The sequence below is a fragment of the Staurois parvus genome, unplaced genomic scaffold (assembly GCF_062004578.1).
Source record: "Staurois parvus isolate SC_StPar_1 unplaced genomic scaffold, SC_StPar_1.0 ptg000122l, whole genome shotgun sequence".
Lineage (NCBI taxonomy): Eukaryota > Metazoa > Chordata > Amphibia > Anura > Ranidae > Staurois > Staurois parvus.
The window spans coordinates 4,525,840-4,548,215 of NW_028317918.1; the positions used below are offsets into that span (position 1 = coordinate 4,525,840).

General features: G+C 39.1%; 1 protein-coding gene across 1 annotated transcript in view; it reads left to right on the top strand.

Moving 5' to 3' along the window:
- The window catches only part of FAT4 (FAT atypical cadherin 4), a 373,279-nt gene that overhangs the window by 227,457 nt on the left and 123,446 nt on the right, over positions 1 to 22,376 (top strand). The window contains exon 2 of the mRNA XM_089672185.1: positions 18,045 to 18,176. Within this exon, the coding sequence (XP_089528311.1) occupies positions 18,045 to 18,176 (132 nt within the window). The remainder of the gene's footprint in view (positions 1 to 18,044; positions 18,177 to 22,376) is intronic.

Sequence of the window (22,376 nt, forward strand, 5' to 3'; positions counted from 1 at the left end):
TGCGTTAAAAACAGGGGTTTAATTAGCACACATTTGCAAATACATACGTAAGCCACAGAGCCACATCACGGCACCCTGGTATTCTGTGGTCCTAACTCTACAAATTTTTGTAAAATTTAGCAGTCTAAAGTCTACCTGTACCCATAGAAATCCTTATTGCCAACAGCCTGTTGAATAAAGACAATCTATTTATACATTTAAGATAACATAGGGTAAGTGTAGAACCTGTATCAGGTGTTTAATTTCTATATAATTCTTTATAGACAGTGATGTTATTCACAATTGTTACCATTATGCACAGTGAGTTAGGTTACAACCCTTCTGGTTGAACTGTGCAATTTTTTTTTGGTTCCCTCTCCTCTGCAGCCAGCTCATAATATGAGGAAAAAGCATAATTGCACTGTTGATTTATTGTCCAGTTGTCAGTAGGTGACACTGTTGTTATGTCAGGTCAGTAAGTAGTGGAATCAACTTTTTTGACTAATCAGAGGGCAAAGATGTGTGTATCACAAGACTGGCTGAACAGAATCCTTTAGCACTGAACTTGGTTCAAAGATCTATATTGCCTAAAAATCAGCTTTAGTAAATGTCATATACTAGGTTATCTTTTGGCTTGGCCATTACTTGAGTTGATATAGGAACCAGCAGGCGGGACACTTTACTAGTGTAACATCTGTTACTAGTTGCAAATTTATTCAGCATCACATGAAATGTTTTCAATCCAGTAATTTCCATCTTGCCGTATTACTAGGGCAGTGCTCTCAAAACTGTGGCCCTGTGGGCAAAGGCAGCCCTTTGCTTGCCTTTATCTGACCCTTGGGGCACTATTAATCTCACTGATAATAATGATGAGGCACCACCAACAGTGGAGCAGAATTCCTCCTAGTGACAGCAATGATGGAGCACTATTCGTCCCACTGACAACAACAACAGGGCACTATTCCTCCCATTGACACAACCAATGGAGCACTAATCCTTTCACTGACACCAATAGTGGGCACTATTCCCTCCACTGATACCAGTGATGACCACTGACTACAGGCACTATGCACTTTTTATTACTCCTGCTGACCAACAAGCCTGGCAAAGTTTGCTCCCAGTGACACTGGGGCATTTTTGTAGCCCTACAGGCCAGGGTTCAGTCACCCTAAATTTTAAAGGATAGTAAACTGGCCCTTTGCTTGGAAAGTTTGGACCCCTGTACTAGGTCACAGAATCTTCTTTTAAAGGTTACATGTGTTAAGGATGAAAACAGCTTCTATTGTCTTTCACATGAAAATGATGCAGAGATCATCACCCATGTTGAAATTTGTTATTATTTTTATTCTCAAATAAAAAATAATGGCCAGAAAAAAAGCTTTTGCATTGCCTTGTCATTAGTTTCTTCTTGTACCATTTCTTTTTTGATGGGATACATTTACTTATTTTTACCGGGTGGGTTGAACTATGATCTGTAAGGGTTTCCTGTAACATGAAAATGGGCAGGTTTGTTACAATTTCGGTTACCTTCAACATTTGAAGAGTATCTGTGGTGGTATGATGGAAAGACTGTTCCTTTTCAGTAAAATGGTATTTTAATACTTGACACTTCTTCGGAGCACTCTCTGACACCATGGTTGGGTAGTAGGGATTACTTTCAAGCTATTTCATGTTAAGTGTTTGCCAATGTAAAGTCCAGCTTTAGCCACATCAGCTAGATCAGCATTCCTGTGGAATTTCTATCTCATTTTTAATGGAGAGTTCAGATGTGTTTTCAAAACTTGAGACTTTGTCTATATCTGTTCCCTCAATTAAAAAGGGGTATTTAAAATGTCATTAGGCCTGTATTGAAGGATTCTGCTAAATATAAACCTTATAAGGCAAGTTACTTCTCTACTTACATTAAGAATTGTCAATAAATTATCTTCAAAGCTTAGTTTGTGGCTTGGGAAAGGATGCCACGGTAATCTTTAAGTTGGCACTCAGACCAGTCTGTACAGGACTTGGAGACCACCTTCAAGGATGCCGTCATTCAACTTACACAAATTAGCAGCCAAACATCAAAAGTAAGTTGAAGTCTTGCAGCTTTTACAGTCCAGTTGAGTTGATAAGAGCACTGTAGGGATAGTTTAGCCCTGAACTTTTTTTCAAACTGACAAACTTTAAATTTGCAACATACCTTTGAAATGTGACGGCCAATTCCTGCATGTAAATAAAAAAAAAATGACTATCAATCTCTAACCGCTGCGCATTTAAGGAAACCTTAGGATTTTGTTCACAAGAGCTTCACTAAAGAGGAGGATAGCAAACCTGAGCTCTGATGTTCTCTTTCAACGAGAATCGATATTCGTATTCTGTAGCTTATAGTTACTGTATATGTTCAGCACAGGAAGGAGCATGAACCACAATATTCTACAGCAAAAGTAAGCTTTTCAGCTCTTCTGCTATTTTTTTTTTTTTTTTACATTCATCCCATCAGTACTGTCAGCATGGCTTTGTGCTTACATTTGAGTGTAGGTCTACTCTAACCTATAATAAGCAAGAACTATACTAAATGAGAATATATAGGTATGAGTTTCTTTACAGGTGATAGAATTAAACCATGAAGGCAATCCTGCAACATTTACATTTAGCATTTCCTGTAGGTGTTTCAGGTTAACTTTGTTGTTATCTGACATTATTATTATTATTATTATTATACAGTATTTATAAAGCGCCAATAGTTCGCTCAGCGCTGTACATTATAAAGGGGGACAGAACATGTGACAGAACAATACCAATACAATGCAAAAAATGAGGGGATCGAGGGCCCTGCTCTTTCAAGCTTATGACATTTGGGCATCTGCATCTTAAAATGAAAATGAGGTGTCATATACCATTAGGTGTGGCCCTAACATATGTTCTGTTGGTTAATTACTCATTGAGTAAGGCAGGCCATAGAATGATGCAATTTCCTGCACGGGTTGCAGGAAAGAAAATCTCTCAATTCTCGCTGGCAATAATCGCATGTAAAAATCCGCCATTCTGGTTGTACCCAAGTTGTACAACAATCAAATTGGGTACAATCAAACTGCTCATAGATGGTTCAAATCTTGATCACCTCCTGCTGATTCAAACCATCTATGGCCAGTTTTACTGTAGGCCATGTCGAAGAGAAGCTTGTTCAACAATGCCTTTAGTCATCCAATTGTTTTTTTGTTTTTTTTCGCTATTAAGCTAATAACAAAAAAATGTCTGTGGGCTCATTCCTCTCTCATTTTCATAATTGGAGCAAGAACAGTTGGCCAGGCATTGTGTTTCTGGTTATGTGAGAGCCAGAAAATGTCACCGTCTGCTCATCCCTTTGTATATGGGCACCTCAAAGTAGAGGAAAAATGCTAAACAAAAGGTAACTCGTTTTGCTGCCTTTCCAACCTCCCCTGCCTAGAATTGTTAAAAGCCCTGCTTAAGTCATGACTTTTTCCAACCTGTGCATCACCTTGGAGTAAGAATATTCTACTAACTGTCTGCTCAGGCAGAAGCATTTAATCATCAGAACTATCTGGGCACAATTTTTGGCATTATTCATTTTTTGCTGCCAATGCCCAGATCTGGAAAAATCAAATATGTACAGGGATTAGAAAACAATTTGGAAACACTACATGATTTGCAGGTGTGAAAGTGACATGTTTCATGTTGAAAGCTGAAGTGATGTAACATTCTTTTGCTTTCGCTGTGTGATGAGACACCTAGGTAACGTGTGGGAAGCCTCAGTTTTGTCATTCACTGCGTGTGCTGCGAGTTATTTCAGAGTTTACTGTGCTTCAAAGAGAGAAAATTGTTAGCGCCTGCTTAGCTGGTGCCTCTGTAACTAAAGTTGCCAATTTATTTGACGTGTCGCGAGGTACAGTATCAAAGTTTATGATGGCATATACAGTGCTTATTCTTAGCAGACAATGTTTTCTTGGAAACTATATATGTTGTTATAGCCTTTGATACTGTACTCCACAACACAGTAAATAAACTGGCAATTTCAGTCACAGAGGCACCAAAATAAATGGATACCAACAATTTGAATGACCAAAATGAGGCTTCCCACCTGTTAGCTAGATGTCACTTCCACATCCTGCAAAAGCATATCTTTCCATATTTTTGGCCAACCCCTGTATAATATCAGGGTTTCTATCAGTTTCAGGTTGAAGAAGATAAAGGGCATTGAATACCTTAATGTTTGTTGTGTTTCACTAAATTCTGAAGAATGTATAGGTTTTTTTCATCATCGGCAATCTTTTATGTATAGCTTACTATACAGTACAGAACTGATACTAAACAGAAAAGAATACTTAGACAAATCACCGTTCTCCCAGTCCAGTCTGTGTTGTTAACATGTGTGAGATGGCTTCAGCCTTACACCGCTCCACAAGCCTCACAATTTGACACATTTCAACCCAACCACTGGGGCTTAGTTATAGAGGACATCTATGACTAAGCTCGGGTGAACGGGTTGAAACTCATCAGGAGGTGTGGCTTGTTGAGCGGTATAAGGCTGAGTCCCTCTCACACATGTTAACAACACAGACTGGACTGGGAGAGGGGCAATTTTTCTATGTATGCTACACACTACTGGATGGTGATATTTCATGTCGGCACCCCATTCATGAGCACAGGACAATACATATCTTCCTTCTTTGCTTAGAGCAGCACTACAACAGAACTACAGGTCACAAACAGAATAAGATCTTTCTAAACCTAGGTTCACACTGATATGGTTGAGTTGAATCTGTTTTGCAGTGCGATTTCAGGAGCAGCTCCAGTGCAAATTTGGTACTGGAATCTCCTAGAGTCAACAGATGCAGTTTCCATTCAAGTGTATGGAGCTAAAAATCACACTGCACTAAATTCGCACAGGACCCTTTTTCAAATTGCATTGGATTCACACTGCATATATGTGAACGACCCCCATAGAAACTCATGTTCTTTCAGTTGTCATGCAATTCCATGTGTTCTGGAATGCATCAGAAATCACATCAGTGTGAACCAGGGCTGAGTCTCCTAGCACACGTTAGAAATTGCTGCCATGCCACATAATTTCTTAGACGCCCAATGAATATTCATATTACCTGTATATGGTTAGTTCACACTAAACACTTTTTATTACATGAACCCAGGGGTAGGATGGTATGAGCAGGTATTGGAGAAACTACTGTAACTATTATAGATGTTTATTTACAGCGATGCTCAAATCTCGTCCTCAAAATCACAGATGACACAGTTATTGTTTTCTTACAAAGACTAGTAAGACTCCTTCCACACGGGGCGGACTTTGTCCACTGGTCCCCTCTGAGCAAGTGGATAGCTGGTCCATGTCTGCTTCACTTATATGCAGACACAGCCTGCTGTCCTCTATGAGCTGTTGGATATAAACTGCCATACAATCTGCTAGACAGATGGGGAGCGGATCCCTATCTGTATGTTTTTAAGGATAATGGATGGTCTGATAAGATCTGCATAAAAAAAGACAGGTGGACCCGACTGCCCAATAAAAGACCAAACCTCAGCCTTTTTCAAGAGTGGGGAAGAGTGAGAACCTTTGCTAAATTGTTGTAGCTAACTCCATACGGACAGGTTCTTCAATCCCCAGTAATAAGGTATCACAGACACAGGAACTGATGGGCAATTTCTACAATGAAGACATGCGCAACAACAAAAATACCTTTGTATTCAAGAATGAAAAGGTTACAAGCTCTGTCAGCTTTTATAGCTCTTTCTGTGCCCCTTTATGGTAATATCATAATTCTGGTCACAGCTATTATCTCCAGGCTTACATACTGTACCTCTCACACTGACATTCAACTGATTGAGCATAGCTGTCAGCTCCTCTAAGTCCAGGCTGTATTATATCAGAGAAAGATGAACAGCTCCTAATGGAAATAGTCCATAGAGGTGCTTAGGGTTTGTCCTCAAACACCTGATAAAAGACAGGAGAGGCATTACACTTCTTGTCACAATTGCAGCCCAGTAACAGGTTTTACAGCCAGTAACCTAAATACTTACATCTTCTAATTTGTACCCTCCCTAAGAGTACAAGACTAGTTATCTCAATCATGATGGTAGCAACTAAACATGCTGGGGACCTGAAAGCTGAACTCCAAACCTAAAATGTCTCTCTTACAATGGGGCTACACCCGCTGTGCAAGGGTCAACTACTAATTTATGTCTAGGAGGCATGGGAAAATATTTATTCATACCTGATTCATACCTGATCCTCCACTCCCGCAGACTCCTCTCTGCTACTAGACTGGTCCCTACATCCTCTTCTGCCCTGTGCTTTGGCAGTCTAAGTTCCTGACATTATTAAAACCAATGTATGGACCATAGCCCTACTGTCCATGGCTGAAGCATGGGGGAGCCAAATAAAGTATCACTCTATCCAAAATTAAATTTTAGTTATGGATACAGTGAAGAGAGAATAGAACACCTGTTAGATTTTTATTGCTGTCTGTAGGTTGGGGAGATTCACCCTCTCTATTTGTCTTGGTGACTTATCATTGAGAGTGAATATGAAAATCCCATATTTTAGGTTGTCTCTCAGTAAATGAAGGGTAATTGTCCAATGGGGACACTAGTTCTGGTGATAATTAAGAATTCCTTCACTTTGGAGCAATTTTTCCTTATTTCTGTTTTGGCTATAGGACAGGAAGTGAAGGACATCTCATCAATGGGGCACGGATGGTAAGAAACTGACAGGAGTCATAACCCTCTTTTACTCTAAGATGATAAAAACATGTTGCCTTTAGCTTTACATTAACCCTCGCAGTGCTGGTACAACCCTGTTGCAAGAGAGAATTTTCAGGTTTCCGGGAAATCAACTTTAAACCAGATAGTTAAATAGATTGTTGCATTCTCATATAAGCCAACATGTTAATGTAACCTTTAATGTTGGTAAATCTGTACCTTTTTTTACAGCAATACCTGTTGATTCTGCCATGATGCTTCGTATTCAAGCATTAGCTGTTATAAAGTGACAATTTTCTCCCATTTGCATTCCCATTTTATCACCCTACCACATGCAATCATTAAAGTGGAACTTCACTTACTCAACCAACATTGGCTATTTGTAACCCTTTGCTGCTAGCATTAGTAAATTAATAGGAACATATATCATATTTACTTATTTTAAATTGTTTTTTAAAAATATTTTCAGTTACTTCCTGGTTTCCAGGCCTAGGCAGATGGTGTCATACATCCCAGGAGGGGTTTTCTCAGATAAGAACACCCTCCTGCCTACATGCCTGAGCTAAGGGCAGATGGATTCTAGGAAGTACAGTAAATGCTGCATGAATCATCTTCCCTTAATCAAGATGGCAGTAGCCATAAATGTTAGGGGGTGTATTTCTAAGTGATTTCTCAGTAACATGAAGCATGGAGACATGGATGAATGAGGGTGTCTGCTGTTAATATTAAAAATGAATTAAATAGCATTTTTGGTTTGTGGTGCTCTGATGCAGTGTAGTTCTGCTTTAATGGTAGCTGAATATGATACACAGTGCTTTAGCAAACTAAATGCCATCCAGTTGGGGTTTGTATCTACTGTTATATTCAGAATTTAGAGAACAATTCCAGGCGGCAAGTAGGATCAATCAGGGTGCTGGTAATGCTTTCCAGTAAATATTACAGCTATGCTAAAGTCCAACTCCTTAACTTGGGTTTTGTATAATTTTGTATAGCTAGATTGCACAAAATATGGGAGGGGGGATTAGGTCTACTTCTTGAAGTCTGTGCCACACATCTTCTTTTCTTTATGCTTGATGCATCACTGATCACATTCAGACTTTCAAGGCTGGTTTGATTCTCATTGTTGGTGATGAGAAGCTTTACTACAACTTAGTCTTTAAGTAATATCTACTTTGTGTTCTGAGTTAAGCACCACCTCTGACCAACATAACATTACACTTTTACTTTTTACACTTAGTCCATTCAAAACAGGCCCAAATTAAATGTAAAAAACTTCAGAACACTTCTGCCTTTTGGCACATATTTAACCTAAAACACATTGTTTCAACATCTCATTGTTTAGCTATTTCCCAACTTTTTTTTTTTTAATTGTTCTTTTTTTTCCACAGCTGCTTATGTTTAATCTAGAATAATAACTTGTGCATTGTAAAATGGATCATGCTTTAGGAAGCAGAGATCAGAGTTAATTTTTGTTCCAGAAAGCCCCCATCAGTTTTCCATCAGTCAGTATATTCTCGGAGACTGCTTCATGTTAAACTGACAGGTGGCCTCCATTGCAGAAGCACTTATAATGTGCTGAAGATTGAGGCTTCTGGTTTGGGAGGGAACATTGGAGACAGCAGTCTGTGCGTCTGAAGTCCAACATAAGTGTCCTGATTTACTCTAGACATCTCGAGATGTTTGGTTTCCCACTTGTGAAGGATTCGAAAGAAGAGCTGGCACTGCCATTTCAATGTGCTTCTGAACAAAAATAGAAAATAAAAAAATGTTCTTCAATTTATCCAGTTACAGACATGTTTTTTTGTGAGAGATTCCTTTGTGGCTGACGTACTAGCAGACTTATATAGATTCACCCGCAGTAGTCAGTGAATTGCATGAACACCCTTTGTTTTCCTAACTTAATTGTCCTACAGCCCTGAAACATAGCCTTGTGGACTTCACAACTGGAAAACAAATTGAAGCAAGCTACAGAGCAGGGACACATGAAAACTATTTCTTCTTTGTAAAAGAATCCAGATGTCATTGCTTTCACTGCCAGAGTTTGTCCTTTTTTTCCCCTCGCACTTCTTTGCCATACAGAGTAGGAATACTGCAAAAACAGCATCAGAGGCTCGGTCCCTACTTATGCTTCATTCGTGTTCAATGAACCGATCCCAACCCAAAGTCAGATGCCCAATTTGATTTTTAGGGTATTTAAGGCTATCCTTGATATCGATAATGAGCAGTTGTGCAATTTAAAGGGTGTGGTTTTCTGATTTGTTGGAAAATTTCTGTCTAATAGAACAAGTCCCTCATCATCCTTAATGAGAAGAAGGAAGTGCAGAGACAGTCAGGTTGATGTCCTATAGGAGTAGAGCATGTTCACTTTGAAAGTGATTTCTTTTTAGTTTGCAAAGTGAATTTTTACTTATTACAGTGAATGAGTTGAAAAATAAAAATGTATTTTCCAAAGAATACTCAATCATGTGCAAGAAACATGTAAATAAACAGGACTTTTGTTTGCACATGACTGGATGATTGAAGTTGGTACAAAGTGAATTTTTACTTTCTTTAAGTAGATCCCCAAGAAAACCTCACCGTTCCAAACACCAATTCTTCCTTTCACTAAGGGTGCACTGGGTGCAAACCACGGTAGTCCATACTCCCGCTGTTGCAAAGTCTGTTGATGAAACAAATTGCACTACACCAATGACGCGCAACAGGGGTGGTTCTTTACTTTGAAAGTGAACATGATCTACTTCTTTACTAAATCAGGGTCATTGTGTGTAACATTATCTCTTGTTGGGTGGCACATATAATATGTGTTTGTACTGGCTACACTGATCGAGGTTGACTAAACTCACATTGCTTATTATTCTAAAGAGGGGAATCTGCTTTACACCCTACCAGCCTACCCAAAACCTGATCTGGTTGGGTAAAAAAAAAAACGGAAGGGGATCTGTCCCTCTTTGTCTAGATTGGAGGGCAGTCAGGAGTGAACGGATAGCAGAGTCCTTTTACTCCCAAACAGCCATAGATCAGAGTGGGCATGGGCCTGTCAGCCAGCTGTTCTGCTGTGATCAGCGGACAGATCCCCTGCTGATCAAAATGGAGTCTACCCCATCTGAAAGGGGCCTTAGTGGAGCCCAAAGAAAAGCTCACTGCTCCCAACACCAATCCTTCCTTTCACTGAGGGTACACCAGGTACAACCCATGCTAGCCCATCCTCCCTTTGTTGCGTAATCCATTCATGAAACAAACCAATGATGTGTGACATGGGTGGTGCTTTACTTTGAATGTGAAAATGCTCTACTTCTTTACTAAATTAGGGTCAGTGTATATACTGGTATCTCTTGTTGGCTTGCACATATGATATGTGCTTGGACTGGCTACACTGATTGAGGTAAAGTCTCATTGATTGAGTAAAATCACATTGCTCTCTATTCTTAAGAGGAGGATTTGCTCATCCATGCCCATCATTTGTAAACTCTAACAATAAACTATTCATATTTGCTCCCCTTTGTTCTTTTTAATACACTGTTGGAACCAGGGGAGGAGCCCACACTCAAACCACACCCAAAAAAGCATATAAAAAGGTACCAGGGGCATCTCATGAGACCCCCTACTGACCCCGGGCTCTTCTGAAGTGCCCGAGTGCCCAAATGGTCAGTCCGCCCCTGGTTGGAACCATTTTGTTATGTCTGTTTGATAAGCAAAAAAATGTTGATCATGTCAGAAATTCAGAGCTGTCCTATGTCCTTCATGTTTTGGAGATCTGAGAGTAGGAGTGTTCAGTAGTTTAGCAAAAGGAGACTTTGAGCAGGACTGACAAACTCAGTTCACAAAAAATCTGTGTTTTTGCCCATAAAAGGACTTGGAAGCTGAGTGCATTTCTGGCAGATCAATATGTATTTTTCTAAACTTGTTGGGTCTTTAAAGTCTTTGTTTAGTTTTCATTAAAAAAAAAAATAGCACAAGCGACAGTAATTAATTTTAATGAGAGGTGTTTCTTGTGCTTGTGGCTATGGTTTTAGATGAAATCTTCCATCCTTTGCCTGATTCCCCCTCCTTCCCCAGTGATAATGCTCTGGTGCTGCTGGGGTTAATACAGCCACTGGACCTATCATAGGCACTTACTGAGAATGCCGTCTATGCCCATCCTTTCTGCTCACCTCCACTTCAATTCATAGAAACTATACTATAGCTTCCATTAATGAAAAGCACTCTATGAATGGAGGAGCCAGACCTTTCATTGATCTGCCCATTCTCCATTAATAGACTCCTTTCTATGGATGGAACCTATACTGCAGCTTCTATGAATGGGGGAGGGAGCAGAAAACATGGGCACAATCAGCACTCTTGGTGACTGACTATGACAGGTCCAGTGGCTGTATTAACCCTTGAAGCATTGGAAGATTATTGCTGCAGGGGTAATGGGGGAACAGCAGATTTTGGATTTCATCGAAGACAACACAAACTAACACAAGCGACACATCTGATCAAATGTAAAAACCGTCCCTTATGCTGATTTTGTTTATGTAACTAAATTTTGACATTAAAGAAATAAAAAATGGGAAATGTACATGTATTTCAGCTATTTACTGTGTTTGATTCTTTAGCTTGACTTACACTTTAATGCAATTTGTGTCTGTACAAAAAAATACATTCAGTATGGTTGAACATGAGCTTGAGTGTACCCTTAGCAGAAAAAATGATCTGAGAAGGTTTGAAGTTTTGGCTCTGTCTCTAGCTCTTTTAGCTATCCTTTGAATTTATTTTCAGGAGCAGATTAAAGTATACAAGATTTATGTTCCTGAGTGCAATTCCCCCATCTGACAAAGGGAAGTATTGCACTCAAGAAATGCAATTCTTTCTACTTTATTCTGCTCCTAACAATAAACCTCCAGGGTATGCCCTTTGTAAGTACAAGGGAGCCTTGCTGCTTTCTGACATTTGGGGCAGGTACCCACTGCCCATATTGTGCTGGCAACAAAGAAAATAATTACAAGCCTTCATATATGTACCAGTGTGGTCTCACCATCTGTTAGTCCTGAAAGTCAGGGGCATCTTATACAAGGACCTTTAATTGTCACACAGCACAGCAATTACAGACCCTGAATGATGGGTTTGATAAGACAATTAACCTGCTAGCCACATTTCTGTATCATTATCCGAATGCTCCATAGTTCTGAGTGTAGAAATGCAGCGATCCAAAAAAACACATGATATCAATCTCCAGTTCTACATTTTTAATTAAGGAAATGTCATGAAAACAATGACATTTTGGCACAGATGAAACCCCTCTGTGGCCAAGTGGCCACATTAAGTGGTGTAAATCTGTTAGCAAGCTGTAACATTGTTTTGCATTCACTTTTAGCAGATTGTGAAAGTTCATATGTTAATCATTCCTGGTTCATTCCAATTTTTTAATTACTCATCAAATACATTTTTGAAGCGTTATGCATGCTTTTGTAGGGAAGCTTAGTGAAGGAGTACTCCGAGTCAGTAGTATTTCAAGTTTACTTCACTTTGAAATATGACTGTCTCCACTTTTAAAGCACAGTGCTTCCAGATAGCATTCCTCGCCATCTATTAATCTCCCCGTCTTTTCTTCTAATCAGCCTGAATTTGAAGGAATATTTTTGATGCTTTAATTAGCTGGAAGTTATTTGAACTTCTGTCTTCTATTGCTGACCTTTGTTGTCTCCTAACATTCTTTATGAGGGGTATATTAGACAACAGAAACAGCAACATTACTGTGTTACATGTAAATAGCAAGATAAGGACTTTTTTAATAGAAGTATGCACATAAGTATTATAAATGACTCCTGCGGTCTCAATGGGATCAGCCATGGAATGCAATTTTTTTTATAATACAGTTTGAACTATTTTTAGTGGTTACAATAAATGTTTTTACCCCCACAACCTTTTTCTCATTCTTACACTAGATTAATTGTGTTATTTATATAAACCTCGTCCAGGGATTATACAAATAATCCCCATAATAATTGTTAATGAGAGATTTGAAGTGTATCTCTAGCTAAAATTTTTTTTGACTAGAGTAGGGAATATTTTGGATTCTTTTTATTTTTGCATTTGTTTTTTACTTTTTATGCTGTCTGCGGTCCATTGAGGGGAGATTCCACTCTACTTCCTATCCTAGCTCTTTTTTTGTTTAGCAAAAAAACCCTCAAAAAACTAGTAATTAACCATTTCCGCACTGCCCTATAGCAGAAATACTGCTACAGGGTGGAACGGGTGTGCAAAATCACGTATATATACGTGATTTTGCAGTTCCGGGTAGGGGGCGCGTGGTGGCGCCTGCCTGCCCTACCTGCGCCGCCATTCGCAGCCTCAGCTGTCAGTAACTGGGTTCTGGCCGGTGATTCTCCCCTGGCACCCGGTGATCTCTGAGTATTACCAATAGGGCAGAGACCTGTGTATAAACAACACAGATCTCTCCCCTGTCAGCTCCTGCACACTGCATTGTATGCACACTGCATTGTACAAAGCAGTGTGCTGACAGTGTAAAGCACACACACAGCACACAGTAAAACAGCACACAGTTATCCCTTTGATCACCCCACATGTTAACTCCTTGCTGCCCAGTGCCATTAGTACAGTGTCAGTGTTTTTTATTAGCATTGATCACTGTATTGGTGTCACTGGGGATGTCAGTGACACCAAGCCAGTTCCTCCCAGTGTCAGAATGCCCGCCACAGTCCTGCAGTCCCAAAATAAGTCGCTGATCGCCACCATTACTAGTAGAAAAAAAATTCCAGTATATATGTCGCCATTTGTAAACAATATAACTTTCACATAAACCAATTAATTTACAGGTATTGGGATTTATTTTTAGCAAAGACATGTAGCAGAATACATTTTGGCCTAAATTTATGCCAAAATTTGCTTTTTTTTTTTACTGGACATGTTAAGTAGGAAAAAGTCAAAAATATAGTTTTTTTTCCAAAATTGTCAGTCTTTTTTTGTTTATAGCGCAAAAAATAAAAAAACACAGGTGATCAAATACCACCTAAAAAAAACTCTATTTGTAGAAAAAAAAGGACATAAATTTAATTTGGGTGCAGCTTAGCATTTAAAGTAATGCAGCGCCTTATCGCAAAAAATGGCCTGGTCAGGAAGGGGGGTAAATCTTCTGAAGGGCAAGTGGTTAAATACCACCAAAAGAAAGCTCTATCTATCTAAAAAATGTTAAAAACATTTTAATTTGGGTATAGTGGTGCATGACTGAATAATTGTCATTCAAAGTATGGCAGCACTGAAAGCTGAAAATTGGTCTGGGCAGGAAGGGGGTGAAAGTGTCCAATATTGAGGTGGTTCAATCTCTCGGTAGCAAGATCATTATTTGGCCCAAACCTATGATAGAAAAAGGTGACAGTATTCTAAAGCCCAAGAATACAGCTATACAGCTGATGCTATAAAGATGGTTAATTGTTTATAGAATTAGTTTTATTAATGTGCTCAGGCAATGGGAAATTATGGGGCTATTTCTTCTGAAATTTTAGCTACTTTATATAAATGTAGATTGCATGGCTTTAATATTCTCTGACTCAGTGATCCAAGACTTGCAAGCAGATAAGGAGCTCTGATTTCACTTGCCGCATGCCAACTTCAGACCAGCGACTTAGAACATTTTTAGTTTTGTGTATCAACATGACAGCCAGGATTATTGAAGAAATGCCTTGTTTGGAACAGGTTTTTCACCGTGTGTGATTGTGAAAGGGGTTAATCTAATATTGCTAGAGGCCTGATGTATAAAAATAAGTGCTAAAGGTTACATGTCTTTTCATTTTTAAAGTCTTGGTATGAACATACATAAAGGATGCTTACTAGTTGCTCATTAGGTCATAAAAAATATTGTAGTGCACTTTGTCAGGTTTATTTGACCAGTTTTCTTTCAATATGATTATCCTACAAACCAAACATTTCAATCGTACAGTAAAATCCATGATTAACATAAAAACAGTGCAGCGCTGAAGATAGTAGTAATAAAACAGAAATAAGTCCACTGCAAGTCCAGGTCATAGAAACATGTCAGGTGACAAGTGGAAATTCAATGTTGGTGATCCGTGAGGAAGTGGCTGAAATACGCACTCACCAGAAAGAGCACTGGTTAAAGCTTGTAGGAGGAGTTTTCAATCTCCTCTGACTGTCCTATGAGGCAGACTATCTGCATTTTTTTAAATTGGTGACAGGTTCTATTTAAAGAACAGGCAAGCAGAGGGCAAAGGACTTGTCATCAGAGATCTAGTGGTGGATAGTGATGAGCTCAGCAATGTTCAGAACCTAGCCCTGGGGCAATCATTAGTGATTGCCCCAGGGCTAGGTCAGAGGAGATTGAAAACTCCTCCTACAAGCTTTAACCAGTGCTGAGCTGGACACTGATAGAAGCCACAAGACAGCTCTAACTGCTGATGAGAAAAGGAGCACTTTGTTTGCAGAACCCTGACTTTGGAATCCAATACCAAACTGGGAGGAGGAAGATCTTTTGCTGCATCCTTAAAGGAGGGACCATCTTCTGTGACCAGACCAGCTTTGTTCCTTCTGGATTGAGGATCCATGGGCTTTTGATATATACTGCTTATATATATCTTCTTTCTGGTGAGTGCGTATTTCAGCCACTTCCTCACGGATCACCAACATTGAATTTCCACTTGTCACCTGACATGTTTCTATGAACTGGACTTGCAGTGGACTTATTTCTGTTTTATTACTACTATCTTCAGTACTGCACTGTTTTTATGTTATTCTGTATAAGTATATATCGGTTGCTTAGAGTGCTCAGCTGCTGTTTAGGACCAGCGCTCACTGTTCTTTCCTTTTAAAATCCATGATTGTTATAAAAAAGATTATCAATAATCCTGCTATGCATTTCAAAAAAGCTGATATTTAATGTGTTTCTAAAGCCAAAGCTTTTTTTTTTTTTGTTTTGGATACTTAATGGGGTTAGGACCTTGCTATCTGTCCTGAAGACTGTGACCGAAAATTATGGCAAATCTAAAAAATTGGGTTGTCACCAGACCAGAAATACATGGAAATTCTTTCAATGGAGATGCTCTTTCTGGTGGCAGCTAAGAAGGGATACTTCACATTGGAGAAATTTCCCCTTACCCCTGTTTGTGTCTATTGTCAGGAATTGACAGTACATCTTCCCAATGGCCGAGAGATGGCTAACGAAAGAAAGAAAGAAAGAAAGAAAGAAAGAAAGAAAGAAAATTATACAGGAGTTTTTAAGCATGTCCTACCATATCCAAAAAGACTGAATATGATGTCACATCTAAAATTTTGGGTTTTCACAGAACATGGATTATTGGGGACATTTTTGAATGGAGATTATTGTTCACTAACTAAGAGGGGATTCCCTTCACTTTGGAACCATTTATTCCTACTTTTCATTGGGCAAGATTTACTAAACTTGGTGTATTCAAAATGTGATGCATCTGTGCATTTTAGCCAATCAGCTGCTAAATTCAGCTTGTTCATTAACTTCAGCTTTGACAAAAAAATCTGGAAGCTGATTGGTTTCTATGCAGAGCTGCACCAGATTTTGCACTCTCCAGTTTTAGTAAATCCCCCCATTGTGTCTACTAGTAGTGAAGGCCAAATCTCTGTAGTAGTATGTCATATCTCCTAGCAGAAAGAGAAAAAGCATGCAGCAGCACCACCACTGAATCAGGTCTCTAAAAGCACTGCCTTCTCTTCCAGGGCTTGGCTAACCATTCAGATGTGAAACATCTTGCAGAGCACCACTGCCAGGGGTTAAATGCTACTAGATTTAGACAGGCTGCAGCTAAATTGTACCTTGCTGGTGGTCCTAGTATTCTTGGTGACTATTTAGCACTGCATATGTTAAGGGAATAATTGGCTCTTGGGGCTGACATAAAGCAGCTGTTTAGTTTCCCTTATCAGAGCCTAGGCATCTACAGCCCATCCAACAATTAAAGACAACAAACAACTCCGTCTTTCAGAGCTGTATCTGAAAGCTTGTAAAACAAACAGCTATGTATATGAAAACCAACTCGCAAATAGCCCGGCTTTGCATCTTTCAAAAAGCACTGTTATTATTTGAAGAATACATAAACACAACACATGGAAAAGGGCATTTGTTTAGATCCTAATGAATGAGAGGGCAGGATACCCTTCTAGTAAGAAAGCTTGTTTGCTTTGAAACTAAATAAAAAAGTTCATTGATTTCCTATAAATTGGAAAATTTGTATTCTATTGCTGATGGACTGTGATGTATAAACATATCAAAGAGTGTTTTATCTCTCCTCATCTGTATGTCAATTACATTCTTCAGGGGTTGAATAGGGGTTTTCAGGCAGCTCTTGGCAGATATATGCCACTGAGCCTGTGAATTTCGACTGTATTTACACTTGATTAAGTCCAAATGCCCACCAGGCCATACTGAAGGGCTAACTTTAAAAGTACAGTTATTCTTTCCTTTCATTTTGAGGCTGAATCCTTTGAAAGTAACTCACTTGGTAGCTTTAGTCAGTTCAATTTGTGAAGCGGTAATTGCCATGCCTTTGCTACAAACGTATATTTTGCTCACGCTGCACTATGAATGACTGATCCTTGGCATTTCAGCAAAGTCTTTACTTAATATACAAGGTTAATGGCCAACAGCAGTAGCTGTGTGTAAAGAAAAGAGATATCTGAACTGAATTAGGAATACCAGTTCACATGTAGGTACTTTGTTTCATTGTTTGGCTTCAATCCTGCTTTAAAGTGTAACTGAAGTGTCCTGTGTAACAGTCTAAACAAGTACCAAACTCAGTTACTTTATGATGCACAAACCCCAAAAAGTAAAAATAAAAATTCAGTTTTCTTGCCTGGCTGAGCCAAATACTCTTTCAATTGTGTCGCACAAACCCCCCTTCCCAGACACTACAGCTCACAGTGGGAGTGTTTCTGCAGCAGAAGCAGTGCTGTCAATCCAGAAAGCAATGAACATGACTAGATGTGGCCAGATACTGTTTGATAAGCTACATGTTTGTGAATCAGCAGTGGCAATGCTAATTGCCACAACCCTTGCAACATTTTTTGATCCCAATGTAGTGCAAGCACGTACTGTCTATATGAGAGTGACAACACTGCTCTAAATTCTAGAGCAGTGCAGCATTGTTGCCAAACCATTACAGGAAGTTTCATCAGGTAGACTTCACTGGCAGGATCAACAGGTATTTGTGGGACTGTGAAGTGCGGCTAAGGGAAAACTGTAAGTTAAAATGAAGTGCTGCAGCACATATTAAAATAGGAAGCCAAACTTTATGCTTTATGTTGCTTATTAAATGGTGTTGTTTAATATGTCATAAACAATCTACTAACCAGACATTTTTTTCTTTCAGGTGGAGATAACGCTGCAGGATATAAATGACAACCCACCAGTATTCCCAACAGATATACTTGATCTCACCATAGAAGAGAACATTGGAGATGGATTTAAAATAATGCAGTTAACAGCCACAGATGCTGATGAGGTATGCAAAATTTATTTTTAATGTATGTAGAACCTAGTATATGCCCTTAGCCAGAGGCCTATTTTTTAATCTATAAGTGAGCAGTGTCTTATAAGTTATTGTTCAAAGCTGAACACCAGGCCAACAGCTACATGTATAGATGATATAATATAGTGTATTCAAAAAGTATTCAGAGCCCCTTCACTTTTTTCAATTTTGTTATGTTGCAGCCTGATACTACAGTTGTTTAAATTAATTTTTTCTCATTTTTCTACACTCAGTACCCGATAATGACAAACAGAATTTTAGAAATGTCAGATGTATGAAAAAGAAAAAACTGAAATATCACATATAACTATTCAGACCTACTGCAACAACACTTGAAATTTAGCTCAGGTGCCTCCCATTTCTCTTGATCATTGCCGAGGTGTTTCTACACCTTGATTTGAGTCCACCTGTGGTAAATTAAATTGATTGGACATGATTTGGAAAGGCATATACCTTTCTATAAAAATTGCTGCTGCACTAAAGGTTCCCAAGAGCACAGTGGCCTCCATAATCTTCCAAGAGCTGGTCGCTCCGGTCAAACTGAACAATCAGGAGAGAAGGGCCTTAGTAAGAGAGGTGACCAAGAACACAATAGTCACTCTGCTCCAGAGATTCTGTGTGGAGGTGCGACAAGGTTCCAGAAAGACAACCATCACTACAGCCCTCCACCGGTATGGGCTTTATAACAGAGTGGCTAGACAGAAGCCTCTCCTCAGTGCAAAACAGATGAAGTGGAGTTTGCAAAAAAGCACCTGAAGGACTCTCATAATGTGAGGAACAAGATTCTTTGATCTGATGAAACAAAAATTGAACTGTTTGACCTCAATTCTAAATGTTATGTCTTGAGGAAACCAGGCACCACTCATCACCTGCCCAATACCATCTCAACAGTGAAGCATGGTGGTTGCAGCATCATGCTGTGGGGGAGTTTTTCAGCACCAGTCCAGTCCCAGTCAGAGTTGAGGTAAAGCTGAATGTAGCAAAGTACAGAGATATTGTCAATGAAAACCTATTTCACAGCGCTCAGGACCTCAGACTGGGCTGAGGGATCACCGTCCAACATGACAACGATCCTAAGCACACAGCTTAGACAACACATGAGTGGCTTAGGGACAACTCTGTTAATGCCATAGAGTGGCCCAGCCAGAGCCCTGATTGAATCCTATGGTTGTCCATCTACAGTCCCCATCCTACCTGACTGAGCTTGAGAGGATTTGCAAAGAAGAAAATCCCCCAATCCAGGTGTCCAAAACTTGTCATGTCATACCCAAAAAGACTCGAGGTTGTAATTGCTGCCATGTGATATTTGTTTTTTTTTCTTTTTAATAAATTCACAGACATTTCTAAAATTCTGTTTCCACTTTGTCATTATGGGGTACTAAATGTATATTAATGAGAAACAAATGAATTTAAACAACTGTAGTATCAGGCTGCAACATAACAAAACTAGTGAAGGGGGTCTGAATACTTTATGAATGCACTGTATATTGGACCTATTTACCTGTTAAGGTTATTGCACTTCTGTCCGACTAATCCTAACATTTACACAGTCCTGCCACACAGTATACCAAAACAACATAAGTATCGCTGGGAGCTTTTAGACTTGCAAGTTGAGTCAGGTGAAGTAAAACTTCAAACATGCCCAATAGCTCTGGTCTGGCAGCTCCCATACAGCAAGCTTTCTCTCAATGGGAACCCAACAGTAACTTATACTGTAGAAATGCAGAAAGGCGTGGTAGACCAAAATCAGATGGGAGACCAATATAATATTAATTGTTAATGAAAAAAAGTAATATAAAAACAGCCAATCTGTTTCAGGGGCTACACCTTCCTCATTCATCAGGGCTACAAAAATAAGCAACATAGTCATAATGATGAACAGTTATGTCTAGATATGCATATGAATATATACCACAAAATCGAGAACATCACATAACAGACTTGTCACATGAACTTTACGTGTCTCAGTTGATTCATAGAATGTTAAACGATATAAGCAATATACATAGTAGGTAGAAATATAAGGGGAGATTTACTAAAGATGGTTCGTTCCGAATCTGGTGCACCTGTGCATGGTAACCAATCAGCTTCTAACCTCAGCTTGTTCAATTACGCTTTGGCAATAAAACCTGAAAGCTCATTGGTTTCTATGTAGAAGTGCACCTGATTTTGCACTCTCCAGCTTTAGTAAATAAACCCCATAGTGTTTACTTTATATATCAACTTTCTTTATTTGGATGTTTTTATGAATGTATATCGCTTGTATCTTTTACCATTCTAGAATTCATTTGAGACAACCTTAGTTCATGTGGCTAATATTACATCAACTTCAAGAACTTACACTAGTTAAAGTGGTTATAAAGGCAAAATATGTTTTACTTTGAGCCATTCCCTGCAGTAAGGTATTGTTCCCACAGCTCTTCTCCTGTCATGTGATCGCTCAGTTTTCAGGCTTAGAGCCGGTAGGAGACAGTTGCAGCATCTCACCGAGATTCTATACCCCAAACTACTTATTTGATGGTTTAATCATGCATACCTGCTTATAATAATCTGAATCTTTTATATCTGCCTGGAGTTTAGCTTTAAGTATTACTTTAGAGTTAAAATAACTTATCTGCCACTCCTGAAATTTTTTCATACTTTCCCTTGCTGTATCATTCACTACTACAAGCACTACTCCATCTACAATATATTAACTGCTTATATCCATAGAAGCTAAGAAATAAGTAGGGGAAAGAAATGAAAACTTAGCTGACAGCCAAGTATTCAGACATACGAGGAAAGATGTGTTTGCCAAAAATATGTACACGGTGGGTATGATTTACAACACAAAGAAGTCATTTTTAAATGAGGACAAAGGCTGCATTTCTAATACTCTGCTCTTAAAAAAAGTAATAATAACAAGCACATTTGATGACATTACACATCATGTTTAATATTAAAGAACATGATGTGTACAATATTACAGATACGCACAGGAATTCTGCAATGGCAAATGCTAATTTCCCTGTGTGGGATTCTGGCTGTGTTTTTCATCACATAAATATTTTAGTACTATATTTAACTCTCTGTAGATGCATGCTGGAAGCAGCTTATGGAAGGTAAATAAAAAAGAAAATGTAAACACTTGCATGTGTACTATCCTTTTTACTGTTTTTTTCCCAATATGTACAAATAATTGCTATGGGAGTCATAGAATATATTCATTAGCTACTGTATATATCCCAGAGTTTATTATTTATTTTTATATTTTTTTTTTTGGTACTTTGCATTCCAGCATTCAAGTTAAGAGTACTACACAGTGATTTTGTGTTTTGTAGAAATACCAGGAAACGTCACTTTTTTATGTTATTTAAGTTTTCTAAAGTTGCTGTTCATTACACCCAAAAAGAGGATCCCTGTTTGAGACCTATCCAATTAGCAACATAACACCTTTCCAGATATCACTGGTGTTTAGATGTGATTAGGTGCTATGGTTTCAGATTTATCCTTTACTGTAAGATTTGGTAAGTGTACAGTGATAACTATGTTATATCAGAAAACACAACTGCTTTAACCATGGCATTGTTGTGAACAGAGGACCACTTTTTAGATTTTATACATGCTGCATTTTATGGAAAACAAAATCCTTGTAGTCTGATACTGAGAGACCTATTCAGCTTCTTAAAGCGGAGTTCCACTCACTCTGTAAAAAATAAAGGTCAGCAGCTACAAACACTGTAGCTGTTGACTTTTAAAAAACAGCCACTTACCTGTCCTATGATCCCGCGTTGCCCCCACCGCAGCCCGTTTCACCGGCTGTCCTGTATTCCAGGCGCCAGCATCTTCAGTGTGGGCACCCAGCTGTGACAGCTTGTGGCTTTACAGCCAGGTGTCCACTGCGAATGGCCCCGTCGCCTTCTGAGACCTGTCACGTGTCCCACAAGTCTTCGGGAAGGGACAGTAGGAGGACAACTTCCGTTTCCGATCGCCCAGGCGATCGCAGTGGGAGTGGGAGCGGGTACCTGTCCCCCCCCCTGCTCCCCAAAGGTGCCAATTCTTAATAGGGAGCGTGGACCAATCTTTAAAGTGGAACTTCCCTTTTTGGGTGGAACTCTGCTTTAAATCTAAATGGTTCTAGATTTCAACACATAAAACATAACATGAGCCAGATTGTGGAAAATATTGAGCCTG